Consider the following 13,103-nt stretch of genomic DNA (forward strand, 5'->3'; position numbering starts at 1 on the left):
CCTACACTGTTAAATTCATAATGTCAAATTATACCCTATTTGAGTTATTTTTAATAATTTCTATAGGTCGCCACTACTCGTATTCAATATGTTATTAATTTAACTAAAACACTGGAGTTAAACAATTTAATTCAAGAAAATGTAACTCAAATTTGATTCAAATTTAATTTATTATTTACTAAGAGCATACGTTAATATGTAGGGTGAAAGCAGGGATTATGGCATAGGCTACTAATATGGAATAGTGGCTTGTTTTTTAAAAATGTGAACAGTTTTCTATTTTTCTTGATCAGTTTACATAAATAAACAAATTTGGACTTCATTTATTGTGTTATTTATTACTATGGTCAAAATTTCATCGGTATTCCATATTACATCCGATTTTTTAGACCCCCCATTTTCTCACTTTTGACTTTTTTATTAATATTGACGTTGGACTTAAATTTTGACGACTTTCATTTATTGGATGTTGTAGCTAACATATTCCTCAAGAGTTCTGTGTAAATTTAAAGTCTTCATATGCATTTATATCGGAGCAATGTTAATTTAAAAAAAGCTATTCCATAATCCCTGCTCTCTTTTACCCTACATTGTTTACTTTAAAACTAACTACAGAAACTGATTTATATTTTGATACACATGGAAGTTAATCATAACAAAATGTTATTTAACTCATGGGATTTAACTCACAGGATCACCACTGCTTTTTTATGTTTAACAATATGACTGCACGATGTATTTTTCCTGTCGAATTGCTTGTATTTTGGTAAATTACTAGAAATTCTGCATTCTGTGTGGTGCAATTCTCGTAATTTACTAAAATGCAAGCAATCCAGCAGGGCGAAATACATCGTGTACCATATACTGTTAAATCCATATAATGTCAAATTATATCCAATTTGAATTCTTTTTAATCCTTTGTATAGGTCGCTACTGCTCGTACTCAATATATAGTTAATTTAACTGAAACAGTTAAACAATTTAACTCAAGGAAGTATATTAAATTTGATATAATATACGAATTTGTGTATGAAATTTAGTTTATTATTTACTAAATGCATACGTTTTAATGTGGACAATGTTTACTTTAAAATTAATTTCAGAAACGAATTAATTTACATTTTGACACATATGGAAGTTAAAAATAGCAAAATATTTAACTTAAGGGATTGGGTTACTCCTTTGATATATTTAACAGTATGGGCTTAACAATGTGTGTGTTCAAGGCACGTGTTAATATTCATGAGACTACCATCGCAACGTGCACGAAACTCGCTCGAGACGACACATGGACACGCTCTTTCTCTCTCGCCGGAGGATTATGTGTTTTATTATAATAAATAATCGTGGCTATAAAACGTGCCCGTCAACCGCGCGATGATGCATCGGATGCCGCGCTTAAAAAGCACCACGTAAATCACGGAAATCGATACGGCGCGCGGCGCGTTCTGCAATGGCGATAAAAATCGTACTACGTGCGGCGCCCTCAAATGCACGAATTTTAATAGATATCTGTAAATATTTGTAAATTTTATCATAAAGTACGACAGAAATCCTGTCGATTTATATAAATTTAATATACATGTAATATATCGCCCATGTGAATCGATAGCGTTACAAGTCCACCGTAAAAATCACGTCCAGTAGGACGTTTCGAGCTTATATCTGACGTATTTCGCGCTTCTGTCGCCGATAAAATATATCACCGGTCGCATCGATTCCTCAGGCTGCAGCGAGCACAATGAAAAGCGGAAAATCGAATTAATTTACACTTAAAGCTTTGAATGATCGGTGATTGAAAACCCGGATTTCGTCACGCCATCGAGTGTTGCAAGCTCGGATTTGAAATACGTTAAAATTGAATTCCGAATCGCGTTCGAAATATTGTGCCTTTCATATTTTGAGTTTAGCGAATCATTTACATTTTTGTCCCATCTCTGTCTTCAGTTACATAAGATATTTTCGACATTTTTCTCTAATATATATATTTTTCAAAAGCCAAATAGATATAATTTTTTTTAAATTCGTATAAATATGGAGAGAGACTTTATTATCGAGAAAATCAAAAGAGACTTCTCGACTATAGTAATAACGCTCAGAACTATATAATTTTCGATAATACAATCGCATTATTATTATACATTGCATTATTGTGATTTCTCTGAATACAATAAGCCATACGTTGGTATTTAACAGATTAATTGATCACTGATGAATGAAAATCTTGATAACAAGCTATACGCATATCATCCGAACAGACTTATGATATATGACACGCGACATATTCTGACCTGGCAAATACATTCGTCAATTATTGCAGAATTTAACTGTTGCGAAAATTGATTGCGCTTGCCAAACACGGATCGTTTACATTTCATATTGCTTAACGCGCGAATGCCGTTTTATCATATTAAGCGAGCAAACTAATTCCCGCGTCATATAATAAATGTCACACGAATGCAACACGAAGTTCTTCGTTCGATTAGTGCTTTAACAAATGCAAATTGAACAGAATTTTTCGTGCTTTATCCAAAGTTTATATACCAGAACCTGCTTTTTGCAACATATACAGAACTCATGTTTATGAATAAAATAAGGCTAATATTGGAACAAATGGAATCAAATAAAGTGAAATATGAGAAGTTATTAATATTGGAAATTTTATTACCGACAGATTCTTTAATAAATTTGAAAAATCGATTCCCTTATATTTATATCTTTTTTTAATATTTCGTATATACGATCCCGTATATGCAACAATATAAATACCAAATGTAAAGAATTGAAATTAACCTGCCACAAATTAAAAATTTATAAATCAGAAATATATATGGTAAACATGCAAATAATTTCGTCATATTTTTATGACAAAAAATCGGCTTCAAATTCGTCAAAAAATTTCGCATGAAAAAATCGTCCGAGTCACGCGAATGACAAGCCTGTGTATGTCGCGACAATGAAAGAAGTGAAAAATACACGTTCGTTCATGCACAATTTTCGTAATTCGGCATTTATTGCGAATGAGCGAATACGTTGCGTCACGTGAAAAATCGTTAAATAGCAGGTAATTTTCGTGCCGTCATTTACGACATGTTTCACGCACGTGTTTGACGCACGTTTCGCGAAAGTGATAAAGATGCTGCATCCTTTTTGCAGTAAAGTGTAAAAAGCATTATGCGAAAGGATGTCTGCGACGTGTTTTATAAGATATGAGCAATCATCGAGAAAGATGAAAATCCTGAAAACTTAGATGATACTTCGCGAAAGCCCAGACAATATCTTCGGCATCTCTTCCTTCGAACGCAGAACAGAAATTTGCCTTTAAGGTAGTATATGATGATCGTTGTACCTACATATATACATATATATATATATACTATATATATATACAATATATATATATATTTGCATATCGGAGATGTCAGAAGCGAGGAAATGTAATACCGAAATTTCCGTGACAAACTACACGTTTTATAAAAACACGTTCAGTCGCAGAAAGTTTTAAATTTATGCGAGTCTCGAAAATATGTAACTGCAAAATTATCCCGTTATAATTACGAGTCTAATGAATAATTCAATGCAAAAACTCGACATCTTGCGTATATTTACATTCCTTATGTATATTACAAAGCTGTTCCAGTTACAATCACTAGCGATATCAATGCTGAATTCAAAATTTGTATGCTGACAATTATTACGTCGATCCCTGAATTATTATTATAAAGACTGCCATACAATTATGTTGTGTGACGCCATTATTATCCGATATACTGCTATCGGCGACTATAAATAAAGCATATTCCTCCTTTCGATCGTTCCTCGATTATTATCCACGGAAAATCGAATCGATTACTCCCAGAATACCCTGTTATATCGATATTGTTATCGCTAAAGCGCAAACATTATTATTAGTTGAGAAGTTTCTCTTCGTAGGCAGTTCAATAATTTCATTCACCATTCAATTCGCTAAATTGTAATTACAAGAAAATGAGAAAATCATGATATCCTAACAAAATTACGGATAATTAAAATTATGGACGGTATTACATTAATCTTATGCAAGAATTTTTCTATAATAAATTATCTTTCATATGCAACGAATTAAAATTTCTACAGAAATAAACAAGATGTTAAAATTCATGATGATTTTATTCAGAGGCTACTATTCATTCATCTGACTTCGTGAATAAAATATTAATTTTAAACGTCATCTTCATGTCGACGTAATCTTCAGTCTAGTAGTCAGATGAAGATTACACGTCTAACTCTACGTCGACATGATTCGTACATTTTGTACATACATAACAAAAGGATTTGACTTTTGTCAACGAATGTTACTAAAATCACATATCTGTATTCCTACCAGCATTCGATTTTCGGGTTTAACATTGAGCGACATGTAGCTGCTGAGAATATATTTGGCGGCGTGATTGTAAAAGGATGGTGGTGTATTTTTCACGTTATGGTGACATGTGGACATGATCGATGGTCACATGTGCCCTTTGTGCAAATCGCGACAGTGTAAACTAACGACGGGATCAAAAGCTATAGTCAAACTACAAACTTTTTTCTTTCTAAACGCCGCGAAGAGAGAAATTAATCATTTCAACGAATTATCTATAATTTTAAATAAAAAAATTATTTGCAGTTGTTTCTGTTTTCCGAATATTTAATTATGCGAAATTGATGTATTTATTAAAATAAAATTAAAGAAGAACAATCATAAAAATTGTTTCTCTTTACTGTATGTTTTATACTTTTACATAGATAATTTATATTTTATTATAAAAAAAATATATATAAATAATGGAAGTATATACAACTAGATTTCTGACAAAAAATGTTTTTAAAAGAGAAATTCTCCTCTTCCTTCCCAATTATGTCACCCCGTATGCAAAATTAAAATGAACGACGCGACTAAATAAGAAAGTTTCGCAAAAGATAGTATGAAAATTTTCCTTATAATCGTTACAACTCTCATTTAAGAACGATCAAATAACCAGCATAATATGCAGCGCGTAACAATCTCCCAAGGAGAATTTAATTATTCCCACTGGTTTTAAATGTAGAAACGCAAACTGAGGTCCGCCAAACCAAAGGATATTTCCATTACGTTAAAACTCTCTTTGAACATTTCTCTCTTAATTATATTCTATCCCAGGACATTTGATAAAAGATTGAATATGTATAATAATAGATATAGAATTATTAGCTTTGCCTCGAAAAAAGATCGAAAAAAGACATTTTACGCAAAACAAAGATTATATCTAAGTATGTGTTTAAAAAGTCACTGAACTCAAAGACTTCTTCATTATGTTAAATTTGCTCCTAGAAAGTTTATTTATATTATGTCCTCAAATATTCATGAAATAATTAAGTAAATATAATCGTTAAATTTCTCTCTCTAGCGGAAATCAAATAATACATATTTTATACCTAAAATTATAAAAATATTTATTTAAAAAATTATTAAAATTTACAATTTTTCTATTAAATAAAATAATAACATTATTTTCAACGTTTAATCATATTCTTATTTTGCTCGATGAAACATCAAATAATACGTAATATCAGATATAATTGTTAGCATTTTTTAAAGCAAATATTTTGCCTCCGCAATAAAAAATGTTATGCTTAAATTAAAAAATTTAATAAATCTCGTTGATTACGTTAACATTTTTTCTTCAAACGATTTCAACCATAAAAAAATTAAGTATGTAATATTAGATTACATCATTATCATTTCACGAGGTAAGAAGAGACACTTCAGTCGATGGAGCGAGAAAGTCAGTGATCACCGGGAAAGAAGAACGACGGGAACAAGAACAGGAGGCCGTCGCAAAGAGCAGATTTTAACGGCGATTTCTGTCACTTCCGGATGTGCGCAGGAGTCGGAATTTCCTCTTTAGGCAGGGCAGCAGATGTTCTCTACGACATGTTCTCGCGCCAGAGAACTTCCCTTCTCCGAGGGAAATGCGCTTAACTAGCCGTCACCGCCCGATGCTGCTTGCCGTTTAAGCCTCCCCCGACTAACCAACCATCCCACTCACCTTCGCAGCCCCTACAAACCCTAAACAAATCTTCCACCATTGGAAGAATAATTCTTCTATCTTCCTAAGACTCGCAAACCACCCCTCCTAACCGAGTCTCTTTCTTAGACGCAATATTTTCCAACAATTTTCCATCGCGCGTTCCGAAATAAATGAAGTGAAATATTCCGTAATTAATATCGAAATTACTCGTTTCTCTAGCTTTAAGCTTTTCTCTGAAAAACGTTTTATTATTTCCATAATTTCATATCAAAATAAAGATGCAATTTAAATACCATATTCTTAAGAAAAAATATATTAATATATTTCGCTCGTATTTCTTTCTGTAAGGATTTCCATGTATTGTGCAAAAACATTTCGTATATATGTATATTGAAAACGGTCCACTCAAGTAATTTTTCTTAAATTTTTGTGTTGAATTTTTAACACATTTGAGTGTTAATTCAACATAGGATGCGTTCCGAGTTACATATGAAGCGCATGATGCATCATTTATCCTTGTTCAACAAATAAAGAAGGATAAAACAATACATCATGCACTTCATGCGTAACTCGGAAACGCACCCATAATGTAATTGTATTATTTAAATAGTTTATGTTAAATAAATATCCAACATTTCTTAATGTTAAAATAATAATTTATAAGTGAACAAATAATATAAAAATAATACATTTTTTAAAACGTAAATTCAAAGATGAGTGGATAAAATATGCGTTAATTTAACATGTCATAAATATTAATTTTACTGCAAAAAATATGCTTCTACGGTTTGTTTACAAACTGTGTAAATTATCTTTTTTGTGTTTATTCTTTTACATAATAGTTGTATAATCTTCTAATCTGTATTCATCTTGTGTTAAATTAATAACACATAAATTTGAGTGGACCGTTTGGGATATATGTAATGTGATAAATTTAATACAAATTTTCCAATGGTGTGTCATTGAAAAAAATATTGCTTTTTGTATTATTAAGTGAATAGGTAACTCTAATTTGCAAGCAAAAGTTTCACTGCCATGTCGGGAATTTTAGCTGCTACTATAAACCAATTGTACTATTATATTTAGATGAAGAGTCGTTAAAAAAGTATCCATCACATAACTAAATCATTTTTAATTACAAATTAAATTGCTTTTTCTATCAAAATAATGCAATTAAGTGTTACTCACGAATCGAAACAATCTTTCTCAGAAATTGTTAGCACGACTTGCGCACGATGAAGAATCTCGGTTGGAATTTTCTCGCGGTCTTGGATTGCAAGGAAAATTTACAAAACGCGCACGGCGATTTCTCAAGCAGCCCGCGAACCGCCCGCGAATGCAACGAAGCTGCAGGGACGAAGCGCTTTCGCACGTGTTACATCTGTTAGTTCCGACTGCGACGGCGACGGTCGCGTGACGAGAATTTCGCTGGGAGCGAGGAAATGCGCTTTTAACTAACTGTCACTGCCCCATGTTATGAGTCTCTCCGTGAGCCGTTCTCGCCCTCGCAAACCGCGAACAAATGCTCACCTCGTAGACGACCTCTCCCTAAACTTACAATTAATTGAGTCCTCGAATAACTACAGCAATAAGCAGGACATAATTATCATATTTCCGTACGCAACACAGTTCCTAAAAGCAGTTCATTATTTGGCTATATATATTTCTATACACTCCCCACGTCTCTTTAAGGCTAACCAAAACAACTTCTTTTTAGAATCATCGACTTAATTTTAGACTTATGACTTTTATTAAATGCATCGCGTGTTTAAATATTTGTAAAATTTGTATAGGATAATTAAAAACCACCGTATAATATTTTAACAGTTTTTCTAAAGATTAAAATATTAGGTGACCCTAACAAAAAAATATCGAGATCAAAAATTAATAATTTTCCATCCTCTCTTCTCATAATTTTTAAAATAAATTCGCAACTATATTCATAGTTTTATAAGTTGATAAAAATTTCAGTCAGATACATTTCGAATAATCCTGTACAATTTATATTACTGTCAATATAAATTTTTCATATTTTCAGTCTTAATACATCTTTATTTTCATGAAAATTAAATATTCCGCATCATATTGCTAGCAGAGAGTAATTATTTTTATTAAAATATAAAAATTGCTTCAAATATTAAGTATTTTAATATAATATGCAACTAAATAAAAGTGAGATAAATAAAAGTGAGATAAGGTAGATTATAAATTATTTTATTCTGTGATAGAATATTAAATGTTTTATTTAAAATTATATAAAATAAAATTATAATCTAATCGATAAGCTAAAAGAAATTAGAATAAACTTAGCATTATAAGAAAATTGTGATTAATAATTATTTTGTGCGCGACATTTTTATATTAAATAAATTTCGATAAATATTTCTTGTGTTTTTCTTTAATTATCTTGTGGCACATATATGCATACTAAAAAAGTCTATTATGTTCGAGTATTATTTTCTCTAGCGTCAGCTTTATAGAATATTTCATGTTAGAAGAATAAAAGCTCAAGACCTCAAAGCATATTAAAAGAATATTTGGGAGAGAAAAAAGAGATTAACACACTTATTGACACACAAATATTAACAATTTTTACTTAGCACGTAAGTACATACAAAAATATATAATTTTATTTTGATTTTTGTCATTCGAAATGTAACATCATAAATGAAATTTAATTTCACCACATCAAAACTTTATACGAAAATATCTCAATACCTATATAATACAATACGGCATTGTATTGTAGTACAAAATAATATCTCGAAAAATAAATATCGTGCAGCGCATAAAATAACATAATAATGTTCAACAAAAATCTTTTTTTTAACAAAACTTTTTTCTTTTCTTTAATAAAATTGAAAGCCCACAGTTCTTACATAAAAAATAAAAATAATAAATAGAAATTTTAAACACATTTTGAAAATATTATGCGTATATAGAATGTTTTAACGTTTACTAAAAATGTTTTAAAAGGTTATTCTTAAAATAAAATCAAAATTATTGCAGGCGTTATATCATACATGATTATCGTAGGACAAAACGATTAACTAATAAAGTAATAAATAATAAATTAATTAATAATTAAATAAATAATTAACAAATGATGAAGTATAATACTTACCCCTCCGCTTGCATCGTCCGATGCCTCCTAAGCTTCCTCCTCCTCTCAGCAATCTCAGCTTCTTCTCTCGTTACTTCATCATGGCACTCATACTCACTCGTGAAAGCAGTTAATGATCTCATAGTACGATCACGCGACACTTTGCACGACACTTCCGATGCGCACCTCATTACGTCGCTACGAAGGAGATAATACAAGAAAGATATCATCGTACAATACTCCGACGTCTCGCAATTAATCACTGACCGATTAAAGGAGTGATCGTGCTTCGATACCTGCCGCGATAGTGTCCCAAGATGTAATGAGATGCAACGACCTTTCAGGCCTACCGGGTCAAGGCTTGACACGCGAATGACGTCATGACCTTGTGTACATTGAGCGCAAAACGCCGAGGGCCATTACGTAATTTACATAATTAACTTTCCATGGAAATATTTTATACATTAGAAAATAAATCCACGCCGAATATTCTATCTCTTATATTCCGGATTTTTATGCTTGGGCTGTAGACACTATCGTGATACATTTTGCGCTTCTCTTTAATAATCAAAGTACGTAACTTTTTATAATCAAGGATCATGTAACTTTTCCTCTAGTGGAAACGTGAAAATTTTTATACATATATACACATATGTATAATAAATTTTTATTTTTCCATCCCATGAGAAAAGTTATCTTGACGGGGGATAGCAAATTTTATATTTAATATATTAATTAACTAATTGATTATTAATTATTTTATGTATATACTGAGCGAGAGAAAAATGTACTAAATTTTAATAAATATTTGTTTGAATAGTTCCAGTTGAATATTTATCAAATGTAAACATATATTTATTTGGTACCAAAACCATTAATTTGATGTATGTGTGTATAACTATTATTATTTATATTTAGCGCAAATAATTATTTTCCGTAAATAAATGTTATATTAGTACTATTCAAATAAGAATTATTTATTACTTGGTACATTTTTTCTCTGTGTACGTATTATAATAAATGTTATATAATATATATTAACATTCTGTGCAAAGTTACGAAAAATATCATAAATCCTAAAATATTTGATTTCGGGATTTTATTATTAAATATTTAAGTTTGGGGTAAACGTAAAAGAGATTTACTTGTCAAATCGGGGACGAGAGTCCCCGGCTATTAATTTTCGGTAATTGCGCAATAGTGACGCGCAAATTCCCGAGCAAAAATGATTAACTGTTCGCGTCATTAGGCGCGGAAAACACGCCCCTGACTACCAGTCAGCCACTCCGTGCCACATTCATTCTCTGCATTCTCTGACCCTGCTAAACAAATGCGCTCTCTCTTTCTTCGCGGGCAATCCTTCCCGAGAACTTAATCAAGTTTGGTCGTAACTTTCAGTTACGAGCATTCCCACTTTGACCGTTGAGAATTGAGAACTGCTTTCAGGCGGGCCTATTGTCGTTCCCTTTTTCGCAAAAATGCTTTTCTTACGTTTCATTTAGCTAGAAGTTCGTTCTCGCACATTGGCCTTTGTAAGAAGACAGCGTGAATGATAACGATCTTTTTTAACTCTTGTACGGATAACGTAATTTTTTACTCGAGTACCTCATAAAATTTTAATAGAAATTCCTAAGATACATTTCTCCCTTCTCTTAAGAAAAATGTTTAGCTTTATAAACTCTTCAATTAGTAGTGTGATAAAGATGATTATATAATCATCTTTATCACACTCATCATAATTTAAATTAATCATCATAATCTACATCATCATCTACATCATAATTTAAATCATAATTTAAATTAATAAAGAGCGTTATATAATTCAATTATTTTAATATAAATATTTAATAAATAAATTTAATAACATTTTTCAATAATTAAAACATTCTAAAAATTTCGAAAATTCTTATATAAAAACAGATATTTTGAGAAATGAAAATCGATATCTATATTATTATATTATAAATTTTGATTCTAAATTAATCTTCAAAATATCATTACAATAATTATGGAATATTCTATGTAGAAGAGAGATAAAGAGTACACAGAAAAAAAGATTTTCTCTGCCGCAGCTAATCTTAGTTTGTTATAATATATTTGCTGCCGTAACTATAAATTTATAAACTAAAGCGAAATGATTTGCTATTGCTGCTTTAATATAGATATCACAGCTAAGACATTAATTATAATACCTATATTTTAATTGTCCATATTTTACACCTGCCATTTAGTTACCACATGTAGTTTTCAGTTACGATAGCTACTTTTTTTCCGTGTATCTGTTAAAAACAAGTATTAACCCGAATAAATCAGGTCAGCTTCTGCAACGAGCAGAAGTTTCAATTTATCCGATGAAATTCGTTATCTTAATTCCCTTAATTCCTAAATTGGTGGAAACATTGTTTCACAAGGTTGTCTGATACGATATCGAGTTCATTTCTTAATCCTAAGCTGATAATACAAAACATAAAATTTAATTAAAGTTAATTAAATAAGAAACATTTGAGAACAACGAATATATTTTAATTAGCAACTAGATTTTTTAAAATAACGTCACAATTATCAAGATAGCAAAAATACGGTTCAATATATTCGTAGGAGATATATATTAAAGCAATGATGAATAATAAATATTTTCAGCAAACTTGATCGTGAACGAGTAGATAAACTTTCAGGTTGCGCGGACTTTAGTCGACTTTCGGTCGTCGAGACCCTTCTAAATATCGCAGTCTTTAATCCGCAAATGTGTTGTAATTAAAGTGAGGCTGGGTTAAAGTCCTTGTAATGGGCGAGGCGCGCAAAGCCCACTCCAATTTCGGTTGCTAGGAAACTAATCTTCCGGCACTTCGTGAATTCTGTGCATTTCGATTTGCCGAGTAGAAATTACTTCGATCTAATGAGTGTCGATGAAACTTCGACTTAGGTTGTAAGGGAATGCACCAAGTTACGTCACATGTGATGATTATCGGCAGGATGGGTGTAAGAACTTCGGACCAATCATACCAGCAGTCATGTTTATAAAGTTTTCACGCGAAATCATCTAGTATTTTCTTCCATCCCACGCAAATATTACAAATATCGCTTTTAGCTCACTTGATTTTATAGAAGAAGTTTATATTGCGTATTATAATTCATTTTTTAACATTAATGGAACAAAAATAAAATCATCAAAATTAAGCACATATTTTACACATTGTTTGTCAATTCGTCATTAAACATAAATAAGATTGCTGCCATAAAATAGATAAAAGCATAGTAATAACAAATTTAAAGAAAATTATTTTATGCAATTACGTTTTTTGTTCGTGTTTCAAGATCGCCAAAGAAAACAAAAATAGATCCTCCAAAAATGTGTGATGATTAAAATAGCCTTAAGCCAGCTCTATACTTTTATACCTTGGTACTTTTAAGAGAACGTGAGATGTGTCAGAACAAGCATACCGGCTTAATTCTTTGGTTTTAGGTATTATCGCTCGGCTCTTGAAGAGGTTTGGGATTCTAGTGGCGGTTTAAACCGAGATTACGTTTAGTGTAAGAATTCTCAACAATCTCGTTGTACTTACCCCATTGGTCGTCTCAGATATCCTCGACCTCCGTATTCCTCCCTGAAAAACAAAAGAAACATTTCATTATTAGTGAATGCTATATACTTTTTCGCACTTATCGTCTCTAAATTTTAAATTACTAAAACAAAGAACAACTTTGCTGAAATAAGTATTTAAAAAATTTAATTTACGGAAATTAATTAATTTTACGAATACAGTAATTTACCAAATTGAATTCGTACGAATCCGCTTAGAATTAGATCAACAATTTCTAAATCTATAGATCCACATAAACCGTCTGCGTCTGTCAGATTGACGGTGGCACGCAGCCGAAGGAATCATCGAAGAAAAGCCGAGATCGAAGGAAGGTACATTGCGGCGTAGTCTGTTTCTATCGCAGTTCACGATATGGAGAAGGGAAAG

General features: G+C 31.3%; 1 protein-coding gene across 1 annotated transcript in view; it reads right to left on the reverse strand.

Annotated features, from left to right (window-relative positions):
• Positions 1 to 13,103, reverse strand: part of Cad87A (cadherin 87A) — a 266,762-nt gene that overhangs the window by 205,871 nt on the left and 47,788 nt on the right. The window contains 1 exon segment of the mRNA XM_018457631.1: positions 12,699 to 12,740. Within this exon segment, the coding sequence (XP_018313133.1) occupies positions 12,699 to 12,740 (42 nt within the window).

This window comes from Mycetomoellerius zeteki, unplaced genomic scaffold, assembly GCF_001594055.1.
Source record: "Mycetomoellerius zeteki isolate Tzet28-1 unplaced genomic scaffold, Tzet1.0 scaffold114, whole genome shotgun sequence".
Taxonomy (NCBI): domain Eukaryota; kingdom Metazoa; phylum Arthropoda; class Insecta; order Hymenoptera; family Formicidae; genus Mycetomoellerius; species Mycetomoellerius zeteki.